The sequence below is a fragment of the Quercus suber genome, unplaced genomic scaffold (assembly GCF_002906115.3).
Source record: "Quercus suber isolate HL8 unplaced genomic scaffold, Cork oak 2.0 scaffold_213, whole genome shotgun sequence".
Taxonomy (NCBI): domain Eukaryota; kingdom Viridiplantae; phylum Streptophyta; class Magnoliopsida; order Fagales; family Fagaceae; genus Quercus; species Quercus suber.
In genome coordinates, this window is record NW_027069671.1 from 950,642 (window position 1) to 972,798 (window position 22,157).

A 22,157-nucleotide genomic window follows, 5' to 3' on the forward strand; every position below is an offset into this window, starting at 1 on the left:
CTTCGCCAACCTACTGTAAAACGACCACTTAGAATAATCGCCTGGTGCGCCGGCCAGCGCACTAATCCTTCCCACAGACGGCGCCAATTGTAGGGACTCAATTTGGATTGACCCTGGGTATGAATGAGTTTTCAGCCCAACAAGCCCAAACAATAAATTTATAGAGAATGAGTTAAAGGTTTAGGCACTGGCCGTCGTTCACCAAGCATGAACTCTCTTTTATAAAAGAAATACTTAGAGTTTCTTTACAACTGGGGGATGCTCCTCGGCCCGTGGTCGAGGAGACCCTTTTCTTCTTTCTTTTTTCCCCCCCCCCTTTTTACTTTACTTGCTTTTCTTATATAGTCTTCATCTTCCTATCTCCTTCTTCCATCTGTTGATCATCCATTTGCCTCTCTTCTGGCCGTCCGTCCCATTAGAGGCCTTATCAGTACTCAAGTGGTTCACTCTAATCAACGTTGCCCTGCTAAGGGGTTATCTCCCCATTAATACGGCCAGGGGGGGTTAGGTGAATGCATTAAATGCGAGGGTGACAGCTTACTTTGGGGTTGGTCTTTCCCAAAAATCATTTTTGTCAGGCCGAGGATGAGGAGGTCCTCGGCGTGGATTGGGAAAAGAGGCTTTCCCTAATTTAGCCTTGAATAGTCAGTATTCCTCGGCGTGGGCCTTGGGCTTGCTACACGATGGGCCGAGGCTATCAGGCACACGGGCCCCACAATTATTATTATTATTATTAGTATTGGGTTTGTTTAACTATGCATGACATTTTACAAACACTAGTTGCAGACCTACAATATACATAAAAATTTGATAATTTGTTTTCTTGTTAAGTGAAAAATGAAAATAGCAAATGAGACTTATAAATGTTAGTTCCAAACATTATTTAAAACTAGCTTATAACCCATGCAAATGCACGGGATTTTTATATAATATCATCAAAAGTAAATAATACTCTGTCATAATAATATATATTAACATAATTTGAATAACGGGAAAAAAATTAAACTTACAGCAGAAGAAAAATAGAAACCTTTCTTCATAACATCATAAAAATTTAGATTCATAGCTCAAAATAACATTTATAATCTTAAAATTAAAATAAACCAAAAGTCAAATAGTTTAATCCTTTGTTTATGGACTTCATGCTTTCTTTGTTAAGAGTCTTTACGGGCCTAATGTTGTAAGCAACCAAACCATTGAGGATCCTTTTGCATACCTGGACATATCAAAAGATTTAGAACAAAATGTTAATGTTAAATTGATTCCAAATGAAGATCACATACAAATGCAAAATTAGTTCTACCATCTAAAATCTAGATCACATGGAATGAGTGTTAGATAGCTTTTATCATTTCTTTTTAAATTAAACTTGTCTAATCAAAATTTCTAAATCAAAATTTTACTTATAAAACAAAATCCAATAAATAATAAAAAAAAAAAAACATAGGAAAGTATCTATTAGAATATAATCATATTTTTCTTATCTTTTAATAAGGTGTCCGAGAGTAAAAAAAGAAGAAGAATTTGATAAAAACCCAAGTAGAAGATACTAAAATTGATAAGGGTAATGTATATGTATGTTTAGGTGCTTACCAATTGTAAGGCGTCTACCTACTATCATAAAAAAAATAATAAAAAATCATAATAATAATAATAAAATTGTAAATCATTTGTGGTAGTGATGTAATACAAAGGAAAATTAAATGACTTCAACAATTTCAGTATCAATCTACAATCTAAGAGAAAATTCAGCCAATGTCAGTTGGAGAATTCATTTGGGCATTTATACTATTGTAACTTGCACCATGAGCTTGAGGGGGAAAAAAACAATCATTTTAATGGTAAGCATTAAATGTAGTTTGTACACGTTTTCTTGCCCACTAAAAGGAGGTAATTGAAAGACATTTTAGAAAATACATAGAACTAGAAGTCTAATGAAAAAATTAAAATAAAAACCTTCAGTGTCTCGAATCTGACAAACAATAAATTATCACATTTTAAATTCCCCAAATTTTATAAGATCAAAAAAAGAAAAAAGAAAAGAGAAACAAAAATGATGAAAATGTGAAGTCAAGGCTTGGAAGTTTGGGTGTATGTGTGGGAAATATGAATGGAAGTTCCTCTAATAGGCAGAAACTAAATTTATGCTTCATTGTTATTTACAGGCTGCAATATATGTAAAGTTTGACCACTCTTTTAACTGTTTATGAGATGCAAATGCCCCATAGTTACAAAAAAGCAATAAGCAAATTTTTTATTACAAAAAATGTTGAAATCATGTAGTTAGCCTATATTGATGTAACTGATTTCCAAAACTTTTTTCAAATGAATAGGATGCACAATCTTATATAATTTCTTAGTAAACTAAAATACCAACCAAAGCCCTAAAATGGTCATATCATCCGCAACAAACAAATGTGTCAACACCCAAACACAAATCCATAACTACCCAAAGTTTACCAACCACAAACCAACATAAATTCATTGGAAAATGTTTGAAATAATAATAATAAATAGAGAAAAACTCACCTTATATAAGACTATAAAATCATTTCTATAAAATAGTTATATACGTCACATGTCAATTCCTAACAAATTATATACCAACTCAAACACAATAAAATGGCACATTTATTCATGATCAATCTGCGGTTAGATCCTATCCAAAAAAGGGGAAAAAAATCTGCAGTTAGAAAACATTTAGCAAAAGAATTAAAATTAAATCTACAATCAACTAAAATTTTGCCAAAAAAAAAAAAAATTGCTATAAGTTGGCCGTCAAGGCCCTTAAATGCCAACAACTGGCTCCTTTTTCATTTCCTAGTGAGTTTTCATTTTAATTTTTTGTACTCTTCCCTCACCTTCACTAATTAGTCACATAATAGATAAACTTCATTTTGATGTTGGCCCATATGCTTAATAAACTGTCATAAATTTATTTTTTGAAGTTTGGTTTTACTCCCCATTTTTTCAATTCCTTTCCTTTTTCCTGACAATAGTTCCTCCAATGTTTTCTAACTTAAAAGTAAAACCTTGAATGTACCCATCTATTTTAAGTTCCAGTACTTAAAATCTCTTTTTTTAAGATTTTCTTTTCCCATAAAACGTTTGCACTCATAGTCTTATTTGCGTTGCTGTTAAGGAAATCTTTGGTCTAAATCAAAGCAATTGCAAATGGAAAAGAGATTTCATTGAACAATGAAACAAAGAGGAAAATTTAAGCTAACATACCGTTCATTTTATTGTAGAGAACCCAACGGTAATTCTTCTATTAGAGAACCCAGTAACTTCTCTGGTAGGGAAAAAATTAAATTAACAATTGAGATAAATAACATTTGAAAGTTTGAGAAGCTGCACTATAGGAGTGCCTTCTGCCTTCTTCAGATTGAAGATAATCTCTATGGAAAGAAATTGCATCTGCTTCTTTTGGGGACAAAAATTGAAACTATGAAGGATGAAGACTTGAACCTTCTTGATAGACAAGTATTGGGAGTTATTCGATTAACTCAATCAAGATTAGTTGTGCTAAATGTTGTGAAAGAAAAAACCATAGTGGATTTGATGAAGGCTTTGCCTAGCATGTATGAAAAGTTGTCGGCTAACAACAAAGTGTATCTAATGAAGAAGTTATTTAATCTGAAGAAGGTAGAAGGCACTCCTATAGTGCAGCATCTGAATGAGTTCAATACAATCACAAATCAATTATCCACTATGGAAATTGAATTTAATGATGAGGTTCGTATATTAATTCTTTTTGCTTCTTTACCAAACAGTTAGGAAGCCATGAGAATGACAGTGAGTAATTTTGCAAGGAAAAACAAACTCAAATATGATGATATTTGAGATTTGATTTTAAGTGAAGAGGTTCACAAGAGAGATGCAAATATAGACAATGCACAAGATAAACCTTTTGTCAAGGAGAATAAGAGCAGAGATAGAAGCAAATGACCTAATGATCAAAAATTCAATGGTAGGTCACAATCAAGAAATAGATCTCAATTCAAAGAAACTAGAGAATGCTTCCATTGTGGTAAAAAATGGCCACTTAAGAACAGATTGTTGGCATTGGAATAAAGAACAAAATAAAGGAAAATATGAGAAGAATGATAGTGAGAAAAATACTACAGCTGTTGTGATTGCTGAGGATGTTGTGGTGCTCTTTATTGAAGAGCAAAATAAGTGTGAGCATGTTGCTAATAATGATAATGAGTGGGTTGTTGATTCTGTATCCTCCCACAATGTTTTCCCTACAAAGGGGTTGTTTACCATGTACAAAGTAGGAGACTTTGGTATAATTACTCAAAAATTGTGGGAATTGGTGATGTGTGCATTGAAACCAATGTTGGTGGCACTATGATGATGAAGGATGTGTGACATATTCCAGATTTAAGGATGAACGTGTTTTCTACATTGGCTATGGATCGAGCAGGATATTGTAACTATCTTGGTGATGGAAGATGGATACTTACTAAGGGGTCATTGGTTGTTGCAAGAGGACATGCATGTTGCAGTATGTACAGGACTCATGTGAAGACATGTAAGAAGAAGTTCAATGAGATTAAAGATTTTGAGAAGACTCCACAGTTAAGAGTTAAGATTGGTGGTGATGTCAAGAGGGTGAAATTCTCATTGCCTAATAGTGCTTTAGAAAAGGAAGTGATAGGTGATGAAGAATATGAAGACGCTAAGGCTACATTAAATAATGATGAAATGAAAGACCTTGGAGATCTTGAGCAAGGGGAGCAATATCCTCCACTAGAGATTGTTGAACTTCACAAGAAGTGGATTACTGGAGAACATCGATCTGTTAGCTTCAAGAATAATTGGGCTTCTGATGAGGGGGAGCCAAGATATTGGATTAAGGATATCCAAGATGAGATTAATTATTTGAGAATGAAAGGGATTGACGTTGGTGAGGTATTCTTAGTGTTAGTGAAGATAAAGAAGAAGGTCAAGTTTGAAGTCGGCTTGACTGACATGGAATTGAATTGAAGAGAGATTGAAAATCTCCTCCTATTGGTGGGCTTAAGGGGGAAATTGTTGGGTGCAAGCTGGCACCAAAGTCCAGCCCACATGAAAGCTCTTTAATGAGCTAAGCCCAACTGATGAAGACTTCTATTTCAACTTGAAATAGGAGAAACGTGGAAAGTCAACACCTACATGTTCCTAGGAGTGTGAGAAGGCAGAATTCTATATATAAAAGGCATGTGTTTGAAGAAATAGTGTGGGGTGCCGCATAGTGAAAAAAAGAAAAAAGAAAAGAGAAAGTGCCACATAGGTGAATTCAGAGAGCAACCAAGAGAGGGAGCCACTTAGAAAAAGAAGACAACCAAGAGAGAGAGCTATGCATGGAGAAGAAAAATAGAAAGGAGAAAGTAAAGTGTTGTCACCTTTGAAAGAGATAATTAGTGTGTGTGTGAAAGAGTAAAGAAAAATAAGAGAAATTTTTCTTTAGTCATGAGACATACATAAGAATTATTGTAATTGATTTGATAATAGTGAAATTATTTGAAGTTTGTTCAATGGTTTTTCCCTTCAAAGAGAAAGGGTTTTCCATGTAAATTTTGTGTCATTGTGTATGATTATTATTTTGGATTGCTAATATTGTTGATAATATTATTTAAGACCCAACAATTTTATTGCAGCTTAACATTATCTTACAACTTGAGGTGTTACTCTATGTTTTTGATTTTTGAGAAATTTTACAAGTGTTTTTGAGTTAAGGACAAGTTTTGATGGCTAGGAGTAATGTAGTTTACCTCAATGAGTCCAAGGTAATTAGCCGAATTCATGTTTTGATTATCACTTTGATTGTTTTGATTGCATTTATGTTATTATAGTCACTATTTTGATGATCATGTATCTAAAAATGGGAAGCTTTTCTTTTGGGTCTGTTTGAATATCGGATTTTGGGACTTTGATTCTCGGTCTTGAGAAGTTGAATTTGTTTTTGCTATGTTGATGATGGCTTTAGAGCTGTTTTGTCTGGGTTTTTGACATAAGAAATGGTATTTGTTCTTGAAAGTCAGATTGTTTGTGGCCTTGAACATTACAGGATCCAAGTGAGAGGTGAGGGAAGAGTAGTGTTGGGTTTTTCTGATGGGAGAGGGAAGAACAAAAGAAGAAAGGGAAGAACAGAAGAAGGGGATGCGGGTAGCAACGGTAAACCCATTGTGTAGTGTCAGTGGGTGGGCTCCACAATTTTTGCAAAAAGTTGAATTTAAAGATGAGATATGTGACTGAGTTTTTAAACCAAACAAAAGTTTTTGAGTGAAAGTGGATTTGGAGTTATGGTATGAATTATGAATTCTAAATTTGAGTTATGAGTTGTGAACGCTGAGTTATGAAAACAAGTTATGTCTAAACCAAACGAGCATTCTGCCAAATAAGTTTTTTTTTTTTTTTTTTAAATTTTATATTAGACTTTTTAAATGGTGAATATTTTCACATTAATTATGGATATACGTGTGAAATAATTGAAAGGTAACAAACTAACAACCAAAATTGTTGCATACCGAAACTTCAAGCCCGAAAGACCACATGACAAATATGTAAACAAATGTCTAATATACATAAAGACTATATATAATTCAACTTTTTTAGTCGTTGCGAGTCTCCTATATTGTCGTTCACACTGGCACATAATCACATTCACCTTGCCTTCCTTGAAAGAACTTGGTGTAAATGTTGAATCTAGACTGTTGATATGCTTGCGCTATAGCTGCTGCTCTACTTAAAACTGGATGATATAATAAGTTAAATACTCCACCTCTTGTCTGCCTCCTCAAGCAAAGGAGGGCTTTTATTTACAGAAGAAGCAGGAAAATGAAATTTATCTTTGGACACAGAAAATTGGTGCGAGTTATCTCCATCATAAGAACCATTTGGTTCATATTCATTTAAATCAAAGGTTCTGTCTGGAAATGATTGAAAGCCCGGAACATCCTCCTTATTATAAGAATTTCCAGGCCAATCTTGAGGAAATTGAAGATGCGTTGATTCAGCAGTAGGAGTAAGTTGATTATTACCTTTCTTTTTTGGAAATAAGAGCCGGGAAATTTTTGCTTTGTCTTGATAACCGGCTAGGTGACGTGGTCGTGAAAATAAGGAAAATTTCTCGGCACTCGTTTCAGTGTTTGTTGAATTCATGTAACTCAAATCAGAATCAGAACTGGATCTAGCTGAAGGGAAATATGATCGTGTAGTTGGAGGTATAGAATATTTAGGATTGCTATCATCACTAAATAAACTATCAGAATCAGATCTTGTTGCTGGGAAGATTGAATCTATGGAGGGATGAAAATTTGGAACAGTTTTGCTTATGACTAAATTATTAGGCTGATCAGACTGCTTGGTTTTAGAGAGGAAGACACCCAAAGAAGATGAAAAATTTGTAGTTCTTTTATCATTTTCGGAACTGTCTGTTTCAGACTTTGTTGGTGGAAAGATTGATGGTATAAGAGAAGAGAAACGCTGATATGTTTCGTTAGAAGCTGAACTACCAGACCGAGAATTGGCTGCTGGGAATAATGAATGCACTGGCGGAGCTGAATGTGGAACTCTTTCTGGACTATGTGGACTACCAGGCGGAGACCTGGCTGGTGGGAATAAGGAGGATATGCAAGGAGAAAAGTGTGGAACTCTTTCTTCACTAGCTAAACTACCTGACTGAGACTTGATTGGTGGAGCAATTGTTTCCATCAAATATTTGACTGTGTGAATGTTGAAGAGTGTGCTTTATTGAAATTGTGTCACCATGAAGCTCATCAAGTTCTCAGCTTATTTTCTTGCACTCCATTTCTCCACCATATAAGAGGAACCATGATAGCCAATTCGTCTTCAAATCTGAAACAAAAATGTTAAAACTTATCTGAATATTAATGTTCTACTTGAGGTTTTGGAAGGATCCTTTGGAAGATGAACTATTTATAATCACACCTAACTCTCCAAACGCTTCACAAGTTAGTTGATCTAATAGGAAGCTTCCTTAATATAACATTGTAAGTTACCTTGTATTATCGTTATTATTAGTAGTATTATTTTAACCTTGCAATCTTTCTTTTCTTTTCTTTTCTTTTTTTTTTTTTTGAATAAGAATAATACTTTAACCTTGTAATTGACACAGTCGTCTGACGCGTTTGTAAATTTATTAATTTAAGAACTAAAATAATTTCACTAGAATTCTGTCATTGAATATTGAATCTGTCTAAGAAATTGACGAAAGGTTTGGTAGAGAGAAAGTTCTTGTGTCAGGTTTGGTAGAGAGAAAGTTCAAAAGGATTTCGAAGTAACCATTGTGCAACTTCTAAATTTTGAAGAAAAGAGGATGGAATATGAAGCCATGTATAAAACGACAAAGTAGATTTTCTTTTTTCTTTTCTTGAAGTTTTGTTTAGAAACAATGTGTGACACCCATAGGACTACCTGGGTGGTGATCGGCTCATTGGCTAGGACGTAGCCAAATTCCGGAGGCTTCAGTTTATAAATTTTCTCAAGTAATCATGAATATAGAGTGGAATAGTATGATAAAAGTGTTAGACACCACTTCCTTATGCCTCAAGAAAAAGAATATAGTGAGTTGTTACGAGACTTTATGAATTATACAAATTGGAAATAGTTTATTCAACTTTTTGCTGAAAATGTGTTAATTTATACTTGTACTCTGAAATTTTTTAAATTAAAGAAAAAAAGTGAAAAAAAAGGATAAAAAATTGATATTTTAAAAAACTATACATAAAAACTAAAAGCTTAAAACTCTATGCCAAACTCACTCTAAATATATGTATTGTTATTAAATTGTGACATAACATGAATAGATCTATTCATGTCACAATTTTGGTATCAAGTTCTTGTAAATGCACTGGCAGCTGAGCCACATTAAGATAGAGACTGAGGGGATCCATGGCCCCCTAAAAATTTTCAAAATAATGTTACTTTTATAGTATTCTTATAATAATTTCATAGCAAAATTTATGTGATAATTTGTTACTAATTTTTATTTAAGTTCATTACTAACATCAGTTTCTACCATTTACTAACAGTTTATACTGCACTTAAAATTTATTGTGAAAATGTTGCATTATTTTTTTAATTACTTTATGATAGGTGACATTTCTTGGAACTCTAAAACTTTTAGTGCCTGAATTGAATTTCTTACTTTTTAATATTGACTATTTAACTAATTTATAAAAAAATAAAAAATAAAATAAAAAATAAAAAAGACTAATATTTGTAAAGTTGAAGTACAATTGCAAAGACTCCAAGTATTTGTTTACGGAATAAACTAAATTAAACGTAAAATTAACAGCTTTTTATTTATTTTTTACTCTTTTATATATATATATATATAATCAACAGAATTTTTACTATTAAAGTTTCAAGTTTGCATGTTTTACCAATTTAAAAACCAATGTGTATCTAGCTAAAACGTCAATAAATTAGAGTTCTATCTTACCATTTCTTTGGGTACTTTCAAAACTAAATCACATCTTTAGATAACCAAAAAAAAAAAAAAAATAAGTTGAAGTACAATTGCAAAGACTCCAAGTATTTGTTTACGGAATAAACTAAATTAAACGTAAAATTAACAGCTTTTTATTTATTTTTTACTCTTTTATATATATATATATATATATATAATCAACAGAATTTTTACTATTAAAGTTTCAAGTTTGCATGTTTTACCAATTTAAAAACCAATGTGTATCTAGCTAAAACGTCAATAAATTAGAGTTCTATCTTACCATTTCTTTGGGTACTTTCAAAACTAAATCACATCTTTAGATAACCAAAAAAAAAAAAAAAATCTCTCATCAAGACATGGTGGTTACCACCACACTTAAAGCACTTCACTCCTTGTGACTGAGGCTATTTATCACTCTTGCCCTTAAAATCCTTTTTGCCTTTAAATTCAATGGAATCTTCTCTCAAAGAAAAGTCAATTTGGAGTGTGTAAAGGCATGAAGGCAACAAAAATATCTCTCTCAAGGTTCTTAGTAGTCTCTCAAACATTTACCAAGATGAGGGTTATATTTTTCGTTCTTATTCTAGTCAGAATTATGGGTTAGTTGACTACAAGAATAACTAGGAATGACAGAAATTGATTTCTTAGGCAAACTTGCTTGACCAAGTTTCTGGTGAATTTTTCCATGTAACAAAAATTCAAATTCTGACTGCTTCGGTCATAATCGAGATTCATGTTTCAGCACTTTGAACTCTTTTGTTCCGAACTTGATACAATTACAATTGAAATGAAACTCAATAAAATAAAATATGCAATTACAATTGAAAATTTTTTGACACAGAATTTTGCTGACACAAAATATATTAACAGAAATAATGGATAACCAGGAGCGATGTGAAAAAGGAGAAAGGAGAAAGGTGTGTAAGGATGTGATGATATTATGCTTCTACTTAACAGAGTCTGTATGCCCCTCACGTTTGGGGTCTTCCTAATTTCTATGTTTATATAATGTTGTAAGAGTCACCATAAGACCTGTTGGCTAGTGAGGAAGATTAATTATAGCTGCTGGATATTAACACAGGTTTGCTTTGAGCGATGAACTCTCTCAAACTGTTTAGGACAACAAGTATTAAATGGTGATTGACTCTAATCTACCTTTCAGCAATAAAAATAAAAAATAATGGTGATTGACTCTAATAATCTATATTATTAGAAAGTGGGATTGTGTTTGTGACTTGTGTTTGCTCAGCATAAATGTGAAATTCCTAAGGCTTCATGGGCATTACAAGTTGCACCCACCAAGGATTCATGGGTCTCACAACTTTTCCAAGCCCATTTGAGAGAATTTCATGGAGCCCAAATTCAGTGTGAAATGTTTCTTTGCTCTCCAATCCACTTCTCCTAATTTTTCCTTCTTAATTGATTCAATTCCTTTTACACGGGCTTGGTCCACATTGTGAAAGGATAAAAGAGGTAGCTTGGATCTAGGCCCAATTGAGAATCCATAATTACCTTATGTTGGATTTTGTGAGCCCAGATTTGTCAGTTTTGTGAGGCTAGCTCTTGTTGATGTTGGACCATCAGTGAGTGATTTTTGTTGGGCCTTTGGTCTCTTCTAATTTGTTGCCAAATGCCCTTAATACTATTAATTCACCATTCACATGTCCTTGCTGTTGCGATGATGATTGATTCATCATACTTTTTTTTTTTTTTAAATGCTGAATTGATTCTTGAAAATTTGCTTTTTATCCTAAAATGGAATAAGAGAAAGTGTGCTTTTGATGTTGAACATATACTTGCTTTGGTTCAATGAATAAAATCAGCATAAAGTGGAATCTGATTTTTATTTGAGGAATGGGATTCTAAAAATTGCGGAATCTGATACTTGACCAAGACTTTGGTGTAATTGGAATCCATACAAGTGTTGGAAAGTTTTGAGTAGACATTGCATTCCTTTTGCAGTAGTATAAAACACAAACAGTCACACTATTTCACACCAACCACCTTCCTCGTTTCTTAGCTCCTCATACTCTCTTTTCTATTCCAAATGCTTGGCAATATTTTTGAGAAATCTCAGCAGAGTAAGCCCACTCTTTGAGTTTGCTTTTCAAAGGCCGTTTAGTTGGAGGTAAACAGGAGAGATGGAAAATAGAAAAGGGAAAATGGCTTTTGGAATTATTGAATAAAAGTGGAAAATTAGAGAGATTTTGGTAGAACCGATGCATTTTCTTTCTGAGCTCACCCAAAAAAAAAAAAACTCTTCAAAATTAGGGTGTTTTCAGAAGAGAAAATGGGAAAGAGAGGGGTAGATGGAAAATTACCAAATATGCCCCTCCTCCATTGTGTTTGTGTTATACGGTATACATTATGTTCCTTTTCCTTTATTTTTTTAATCAATGGTTTTTGTGTTTTCTTTCGATTATCAAACAATAACTTTTTTCCGCCCCCTTCAACATGTTTTCTTTCTTTTATCAAAGAGAGGCTCTATTTTTTTTAATCAAGTCTGAACAATGGTTTTTGTGTTTAATCAAGTCTCAAATGATGGCCAGCTCCTCTGTAATTGTCATATAGAAATAATATTAATATAATGTAATGTAATGATAAAAAAATAAAAATTATTTTTTATATTATGTAATAGAAGCATAAGAGTAAATTTATATAAATTACATTTTCTATATATCTTCTTACTTTTCTCCTAATCAAACATAAGAGTTTTTCATCTCACCACTTTTTCATCCCTCCAACCAAACGCACATGAGGAAAACTAAATTTTTTTTCTATCTTCTCACTTTTCCATCATTTATTGTTATTCTAGTGTCTCACATGGATTAAGTGTAAACTTAACCATGTGTTTATAAGCTCTTGGGCACCCTCCCCTTGCAAGCAAGTTTTCAACGGTAAGTTCTACCCATGAGTTTGCAACATTTGGTGTTAGAGTCAACTACCATGTCAAGTAATTAAATGTAGCTCATTGAGTATGAGATTAAATGAGTTGCGGTTTTGTGGTTGGATCTCAGAGAAGGCGACTTAGAGACTAGATTAAAATAACTGATAAGTGAGTGAGCTACCAAAAAGAGAAAATGCTACCATCAAGTCAATGTTGTTAGAGTGAGCTGTTGTGGATGTCAACTGCAAAGTATAGTGATATGTTATGATCTTAGTATCCCACATGAATTAAGTGTAAGTTTAACCACATGTTTATAAGCTCTTAAGCACCCTTCCCTTGCAAGTCAGTTTTTAATGGTGATTTCTACCTATGAGTTTATAACATCCTCCCAACATTTTCTTTCCTCTCAAGTGTGCATTCTTTTTTCATAATAATTCCTTCTTTAAATGCAGTTATGTCAGCAGGGAAACTATCACGATTTGTTGGCATTTTTATTTTTTCTAGACATGTTTGCTTCAGAGATCAACTCATAGTCTCTTAAGCTCCAAAACCTAGATCTGATGTCCTGCATGCCAACAATGAAATTTTTTTAACTCCAAGAGGGAAGTTTGTGAGCATCTTGTGGGAATTAGATCTCCTCTCATTTAAATTCTCAAATTCTCTCCAATTTTTATCTAGATGTAAAATAGGTGGAAATTGTTTAATTTTGTGTGTTTAATATGAATTTTTTAAATACAATGTGTCTTACATCGGGATTAAGATTGAAAAAAATTGGAGAATTTAAGTAAGATGGATCCTTTCAAACTTTGTGAGGCTTGAGGGTTTCCAAAGATCAAACTTGACAACCTAGCCATTGAGTTCTTTGACTCAGGAGACAAAGGCTACTCTACTCCAAGGAACCTTACTAAACTAAGGAACCCCATTAATTTAATTATTATTTTTTTTGGAAGGGGAGAGGGGAAGCAACCCTAGCTCATATTTTTCCAAAATATATGTTTAGTTTAGAGTTCATTGTAACCAGGGTCAGTTTGATACATTTGGAGGCTTTAGGTGAAAACTGAATTGTGACATTATATATATATATATATATTTAAAGAAGACTTTTTAAAAAAATAAATAAATATTATTTAAACTCTATTATCTTGTTTTAGATGCATAATTACTAATTAACTACATTTTTTTATAAAGCTTATAGACACAAAAAAATAAAATAAAATAAAATAAAATGACAAACTTTTCACACCAATTGATGTGGTAGCTTGATAGTAATAACTGGTAAATAAAAATGTGATGTTAATGGCGAATCTATTGATTAAAATTTGGGGGACTTTTTCTATTTGAAGGCCTTAGTCGACCACTTTATTCGCCTATAGCCTTAGAAACATAAAAAGGTCAAGCTGAATCATATAATTCTCGTGTCCTCTCCTTCTCTTTTATTTTCACGCTTCTTCTCTTCATTCTCTACAATAATTTTCTCTTTAATTTTGTTGTTTTACATGTACTTTAGTTGGCTTGATGATTACAACTGGAATAAAGTGGAGTTTGATTTTTATTTAGTGAATGGGATTCAAAAATTTGCTGAAGTTTTGGTGCTCCACGGTGTGTAGAAATTTGGATTGATTCTCTGTTTTTTGGAATGAACGGTTTGGATAGATATTCCTTAATTTCCTTTTACGATAATATAAACCACAAACTGTCACACTCTAGTCCATAACCATGCCAACCATCTCTCTCGTTTCTTAGCTACCTCAAGCCTTTTTACTCTCTTTTCTGCCTCAAAAGCACAGCAATATTTTTGGAAAATTTCGGGTGAGTCCACAACTTGACTTCAATTGTAGTTCAACTAGCACTTTATAATAATTTTAATGCAGATGTCAATGATTTAGACCCCCTTCCTCATTGTCGTAACTATCAAATTATTAAAAACCTGGGGGTGTTTGGTTTGTGTTTCTAAATAACAATTTTCAATTTTTAAACAACATTACACGTATTTCTACGCACTTTTTCACTCACTCGTATTTCTACAAATGTTTTTAAACAACAATTTTTAATTTTTAAACACATGTACCAAACGGGCCCGTGTTCAACTTTAATTATATGGAGTTCGTTCCTCTAATGCAGCTATGATGACAGAGCAAAAGGAACAATTAGTAGATATTGTTGTGCAACAAAGTCTGCCAACCTCAGATCATTTTCCGCAGGATGAATTTCCCACATCCAAGACAGATTTGGAACTTGACAGTAATTCTTTCTCCTTTGTCTCAATATAAATTTCATCCAACATGTACTTTTCCCCCCTTTGTTTCTTGGGCTGAAAATGTAATCTTTTGGTTAAACTGTGAGTGAGGGAACGAGCAAGGCAATAGCTTAGAACCCAACTGAAGACACAAGAACCACACACACACACACACACACACACAAAAGGGTCTTAAGTTGCAATATTAAAACCTCACCTTTTTTTTTTTTTTTTCCTTCACTTTTTCAAAGTATGAATAGATTTTAACACACTTTCAGTAATAAGTTGTAAGCAAAAAGTTGAATAAACTATTTCTAAATAGACAACCCAAACACAACAACAACAAATTCAACAATAGTAATATTTATAATGAAGTTCCATTCAAACAGGAAAAAACACAATCTAGAAACGATGAAATTAACTGTAAATGATTTTTCTTTGTTTTGATAAAAGGGTTATAAACATTCAAGTATTAATGAAGAATTCAATTATATAACAATTAGAATTCTTTTAGCTGTTCAATTATATATTAAAATTTAGATTTATATCAAATAAAAATGATATTGATTTATATGGATTAAACGGATTTTCCAATTCCCAAAACTTTGAGGATTGCCTCCATTGGTATGGATTCATTTCATGGTTTAGAGTAGACGAAATTTACAAAATAATATTATGTTAATAAGAATTATTTATATTGACACCCTTCTCCAAAATAAATGGATTTGTATAGTGTTTTTTAAATGATTCTCTATATATATTCCATACCTCCATTGGTATGGATTCATTTCATGGTTTAGAGTAGACGAAATTTACAAAATAATATTATGTTAATAAGAATTATTTATATTGACACCCTTCTCCAAAATAAATGGATTTGTATAGTGTTTTTTAAATGATTCTCTATATATATTCCATACCTCCATTGGTATGGATTCATTTCATGGTTTAGAGTAGACGTAAAAAAAAAAAAAAAAAAACGTCCAGGTTAAGTTACAATATTATGCGTAACTTTTAGATACTTTTTTTTTAATTTTTTTTTTATGAGTATACTTTAGTACACTTTCAATAATAAGACCTCAATAAAAAGTTAAATAAATTGTTCCTAAATAGATTATTAAAACACAACAACAACAAATTCAACAATAATATTAATTATAATAATCATAAAAATAAATTCCATACAAATTCGGTTTTATAATGAAGTTCCATTCAAACAGGAAAATACACAATCTAGATACGATGAAATAAACTGTAAATGATTTTTCTTTGGGTTGATAAAAGAGTTATAAGCATTCAAGTTTTAATGAAGAATTCATTTATATAACAATTAGAATTCTTTTAGTGGTTCAATTATATATTTAAAATTTAGATTTATATCAAATAAAAATGATATTGATTTATATGGATTAAACGGATTTCCCAATTCACAAAACTTTGAGGATTGTCTCCATTGGTATGGATTCATTTGAAGGTTTAGAGTAGATGAAATTTACAAAATAATATTATGTTAATAAGAATTATTTCTATTGAAATCCTTTTTCAAAATAAAAGGATTCATATAGTGTTTTCCAAATGATTCTCAATATATATTAAAATTCTGCAGGGAAAAATAGAAATGACTGCCGGGCCTTGTGTCTATCTGCACTTAAGGGTGAGTGGGAAACTGCAAGACGCTTCTTGGATAACGATCGTGGCATGCTTCGTGCTAGATTAACAAAATCACAGGACACAGTGATTCACATAGCCGTTACTGCCAAAAACAAAAATTTTATAAAAGCACTGGTGGAATATATGACTGTGGAAGAACTAGCTATTGAAAATATAAATAAAGACACAGGCCTTAGTATTGCTGCTGTATCTGGAGAGGTTGAGATTGCAGAGTTAATGATAGAAAAAAATAATACACTCACAATGATCCGTGGTACTAGGGAATTGATACCGTTTGGCATGGCAGCTGAAGCTGGACACAATGAAATGGCAAAATATCTCTACTCAAAAACTGAATTTGACAGCTTAGATTGTCGTGAACGCATTAAGCTATTTTTTATTATCCTTTACAGCGATCTGTACGGTATGATACATTCCTGCCTTCGTGCTCCCAAATTTGACTTTACAAATTACAGTTCTGATAAACATGCTACGTACTTTCTATCTTGCTTTTGTATTAGATAGTATTTTTTTAGTATAGAATATCCCAATATTTTCTGGAACTTTTAGAATTTGTTTTTTTAGATATAATCTATGTCAGAATAAATTTCCAATCTCAGACTTGCTTCCAATGACAACTTAACTACGTCTGCAGTAACTCATACACTAAATTTCAAAAATGATACTATGATCTTTCGTTGGAAGTCTTCAAGTTTACCTCTGTATGTGTGGGAAGTGTAGGAGGTAAAGTGTATAATTTTTTCAAAAATTTGACAATTACTAATGTAGCAAATTGTTAATGGTAAATAAAAAAGTAATATCAATAATAAATCTAGAAGAAAACCTGTAGAAGCTTGCAAACTCAACCGATGTAACAAATGTAATCAATTTGTGTGTGTGTGTGTGTGTATTACTCCTACAAATAGTCAAAGTTTCTGGCTATATTGAAAATTGCTTTTCCATTTATAGATATAGCATTGGGTATGCTGGAAAAATATCCAACATTGGCTTATAAACGAGACGAGAAAGATGGGAAAACAGCTTTGCATGTGCTGGCTCAAAAGGCCCCAGAGATTTCAAGCAGCAGTTGGCTAAGGATCAAGGCAAAAGACACCAGCTTAAGTACCTTTTTCTAAACCTGGTCTCACAAAAGTGTTCATTTAGATTGCAGTTTTTTATTGACGGTTTATTTGTTTAAAGTTGGCTAAAGTATAATTGTACTTTAAAAAAAAGTGAGAGTTTAAAAAGCTATACAAAAGCAATTAAGCTAACAAAAATAAAATAAAATAAAATAAATGAGTAATACCAAATAATCATTAGTGTTTAGAATACCGTACTATAATATGTTCCCAAGGCAACAAAACAATTTTTACTAGTTAATGTTATATAGTTTTTATTTAGACAAATTGCAATTTTCATTAACATTTGAGCAAGTTTGTGGAAGAACCTGCTTATATGAATGATATCTGTAATTAAATGCTTTCATTATATGAAGAACAAATTTGTTGCTTCCAGTTTCTTTTATATAGAGATCATTTTTTCACCCTAATATTGATGCTTTAATTCCCTACTTCTAGAGTTCCAAGGCTTCAATAAGGAAGGATTAATGCCAATATCGGCTCGTAAATTACTTGAAATGATTTGGAAGCAAGTTCTGGAGCGATCAGATGAGGAAATTTCAAACCTAATAAGGAGGCCTTCAGGAGTACTTTTTGATGCCGCAATGTCAGGAAATGTTGAGTTTTTAGCTTTGCTTCTTTGCTAGTATCCTGATCTTTTATGGGAAGTTAATGACAAAGCGCAAAGCGTATTTCATGTTGCTGTTTTGCATCGTCAAGTACACGTGTTCAATCTAATAGAAAACATAGCAGCAGTTAAGGATTACATAGTAGGAAATATTGATGTTGACAAAAACAACATGCTGCACTTAGCTGGAGTGTTGCCACAAGTGGAAAAACTTGGTGCCCCACGAGCAAACCTTCAGATGCAACGAGAGCTATTGTGGTTTAAGGTATTCCGTACCACTAGATCTTCTTCTTCCTTTTCCAAACATTAAAGATATCATTTTCAATTTACCATAACATGTGGAAGTTTAAATTCTTATTTTTTGAATTTAACAGTATAGAAAGTGTCATGTCACGTAAACTTTTAAATGATACAACACTGAAAGCATTTTTAATTTTTTATAATTAAATTTGAACTATAAAATAGATCCATTTCAAATGGAAAATGTCTTTATATTATTTAAAACTTTCATCTTAGATATGTTATGTAATATTCATTTTCCTGTGTTAATATAATTCCCTACGTAACTTTTCACAATGTGTATCATTCTAGGCAGTGGAAAAGATTTCCCGACCTTCTCATATGTCTATGAAAAATTCAGAGGGAATGATACCCCGAGAAGTATTCAATAAGACACATAGAGGATTACTTAAAGTAGGTGAAGAAGCAATGAAGGCGACAGCCAATTCATGTATGCTTGTAGCAACACTCATTTCTACGGTGGTCTTCGCTGCAGCTCTCACTGTTCCTGGTGCCAGCAATAAGATATCAAATACTCCTTTTTTGAGCAAAGAGCAGTGGTTTATGATTTTTATCCTTTCAAATGCAGTTTCACTCTTCACCTCTGCAGCATCAATAGTGTTGTTACTGTCCATTCTCACTTCAAGCTATGCACAAAATGAGTTTGTGTATTCATTGCATGCAAGATTGATGTTCGGGCTCACTACACTCTTCATCTCTATTACGACCATGGTATTAGCCTTTATTGCTGCCATCTTTTTGATCTTTAACTACAAGTTGGAATGGGTTCCATATGCCATTGCTTCACTTGCCTGTGCTCCCGTGATTTTGTTTCTTGTGTTACACTCTAATCTTTGGGCTGATTTGATCCGCTCATATTACTGGTCCAGGTGTTTATTCCAGCCAAGCAAATACCGAATTTTCGAGTTAGAGTTTTGAATTTTAAGAGTACTTATAGTACTAATCAGTATATTTTGTTATTCCCAATTGTATCATTCCATTAGTTGTGTAATACTTGTATTGAGCAATATGCATGGACTACGTTAACTTCTTTCCTCAATCAATGCTTATCATCGTTAGTTGTTGCTCAATGTGAAATACAAAACCAGTATAGCAAATAATGAAATAAAACCTAAAATTCTAAAATTTTAAAAAATTATCGAATAGTAATAACGACAAAATTAACCTCGGTATTTTGTTCCCAATCATACAAAACTCATCCAGGATTTTTCTGTTGGACATTAAAATCTTCTATGCCAAATAAAAGGATATTTCTAATACTTCAATAACTTGATCCAGTCCTCAAAAATATATCATTGAATTGCATAACTTGACATTACTTATCTTTGGCCTTCAACAAATTTGCAAATTGCAATTGCCATTGAGTTTGATACCAGAACAAAAACTAGAGGGTTTATCATTAAAGGTTAAATAGTGATTTAAATGGGGCTAAGGAATAAATTTTAAAATATTGAAATCCTAATATAAAATTTTTGAACTCTAACGACTAGTACAAATTTTATAGTTAACCAAAGCAACTTTCCAAAACAGTCTTGACAATGGTCATTCTTCATTGACTCTAGCTATTGTTAAAATCACAAGCTAAACAAGAAGACTCAAATCAAGGAAAAACTAATCACAGAAACTTCAAGAAAACACGAGAAACGCAGAGAAAATTTCTGAGTGAGAGAGAAAATTTTATTGCTGAATTTCTATGATTACAAGGACTGACTAAATTACATTGCATTACTCTCTATTTATACTACTGAAGATGGATCTAACAAGCGGGAAAGGTAACTGACTCTAACAACTTTTCTTTAAAACTCTCCACCAATAATAATTAGCCATCTGTCACCTAAGTCCTAACTAACTGCTAACTTCCTCACGTGTCTTTCACGTGCTTTACTTTACCTTCTAAAACTACAAGTAGTTTCTTCAACCAAACAACAATGCTTCTGTCGTTTTGATGATCAAGCTTCCTTTGCACTTTAGCTTTCTTCACATCAGTCTTGCTTCTTTTCTTCAATGCAACTTCACTTCTTTTCTTCTGAACAGATTTCTTAACATCTATATATATACATATAGCGTCCATATTAATCAATTCGTTTCTTTTACAGATTTTTATACCATCAAAGAGAAATTAACATAATTCTACCATTGCTACTCGAAGAACTTTGACTTAGTTATATTATGAAGACAAATATGACTGTAACCCTGTAGGAAACTCTTTGAGGGGGAAATATTCTCTTAAAGATAGTGAATTTATTCATACTTCTAACTTATTAAAGTTTTGTATACTTTCATTGTTTACACCTAAAAAGCACCTACATGGATATGAGTATGGATACGATATGACGTCACGACAATTTTTGAAAATGTAGAACACGAGTACATATGGGGATACTTATATTAATTACTTAATTATATATATATATATATATATTCAAAGCTTATAAATTTTTTTTAAAAAAAACCGGATAGAGAAAATAAAATGAGGAGAACAAACACATTATAATAACCTCCAAAGAAGAAGAAATCCTTATACCATTGTTTGTGGCTGGCGCTCTGAAGGTGGCTGATGATAATCTAATAATTCTTTCTACCGATCGATTCTCAACTCTCTCTCTCTCTCTCTCTCTCTCTCTCTCTCCACTAAGAATGATGTACTACTTTTCTTCTTTCATCTATGATTATTATTTTAAACTTTCATTCTATTTGGTTGCGTTTGATAATGACTTAAAAAACCAGTTTATTTTATTATTTAGTTTATTTTACTATTATTTATAGGTTCTATTTTATTTTTTGGTATTATTCATGAATTCTATTTTATTATATTTCAGCTATCTTTTAGTTTTATTTATCTTAAGGTGTGTTTATATACCGCTTTTTTCATTATCAAGTAGCTAGGCTTTGCTTCTCAAAAAAAGAAAAAAAAAAAAGTAGCTAGGCTTTAATATTCTTCTAAAAAAATTTATAATTATTTAAAAAATTATTTTGTTATAAAAAATTTATAAGCTTTGAATATATATATATATATAATTAAGTAATTAATATAAGTATCCTCATATGTACTCGTGTTCTACATTTTCAAAAATTGTCGTGACACTATATCATATCCATACTCATATCCATGTAGGTGTTTTTTAGGTGTACTTTTTGGTATTATTCATGAATTCTATTTTATTATATTTCAGCTATCTTTTAACTTTATTTATCTTAGGGTGTGTTTATATACCGCTTTTTTTATTATCAAGTAGCTAGGCTTTGCTTCTCAAAAAAAAAAAAAAAAAACGTAGCTAGGCTTTAATATTCTTTTAAAAAAAATTAATAATTATTTAAAAACAATTATTTTTGTTATAANGTTCTTGAACCCATACTCTATAAATACATTGTTTGGGCTTATTGGGCTGAAACCCAACACTCAATTCAAATTGGGTCCTTACAATTGGCGCCGTCTGTGGCGAGAACTTGATCTGTTGAGAAGGAAGGGCAGGTGTGACACTCACGATGGAAGAGGGAGTACCGCAACAACCGTTAGTGGGCCCACAACAAGCAGATGCTAGTCAGCACCAGGCAGAGTCTAGGGGCTCTCAGCATAGTAATCCGTTGGCAGACTACGAACACGAGGGGGATCGTGAGGGGAGTACCCGAACCACCCATGCTGATAGAAGCCCCTCTCGGGGGAAAGGCCCTGTAAAGAGCGGAGGAAATTTACAGCGTAAGATTAACAAGTTGAAGAGGGAGTTGCGATATGAACGATGGAGGCGTAAGGCCCATAACTCTAAGCACTCTTCTGAGGAGTCAGAGGATACCAGTTACAGGCAGAGGTCGAGAACTCCCCCCAGCGAGTCTTTCTCGTGCAAGGAAGATTACTACCGTAGGCGAAGGAGTAAGAG

The 22,157-nt window shown here is 32.5% G+C and overlaps 1 protein-coding gene and 2 long non-coding RNA genes across 3 annotated transcripts; all 3 read left to right on the top strand.

Moving 5' to 3' along the window:
• Positions 1–13,855: 13,855 nt before the first annotated feature.
• LOC136070135 (uncharacterized) lies at positions 13,856–14,595 on the top strand. Its single transcript, XR_010631370.1, has 2 exons — positions 13,856–14,159; positions 14,472–14,595. It is a non-coding gene; the product is annotated as an uncharacterized LOC136070135 (long non-coding RNA).
• A 1,449-nt stretch (positions 14,596–16,044) lies between these two features.
• LOC111999697 (uncharacterized) lies at positions 16,045–16,761 on the top strand. The gene is made up of 2 exons (XM_065779563.1): positions 16,045–16,060; positions 16,193–16,761. Exons 1-2 carry the CDS (start codon positions 16,045–16,047, stop codon positions 16,759–16,761), a joined length of 585 nt encoding a protein of 194 aa, XP_065635635.1.
• Positions 16,762–17,242: 481 nt separating this feature from the next.
• On the top strand, positions 17,243–19,325 carry LOC111999696 (uncharacterized). Its single transcript, XR_010631372.1, has 3 exons — positions 17,243–17,358; positions 17,814–18,247; positions 18,574–19,325. It is a non-coding gene; the product is annotated as an uncharacterized LOC111999696 (long non-coding RNA).
• The last annotated feature ends 2,832 nt before the right edge of the window (positions 19,326–22,157 follow it).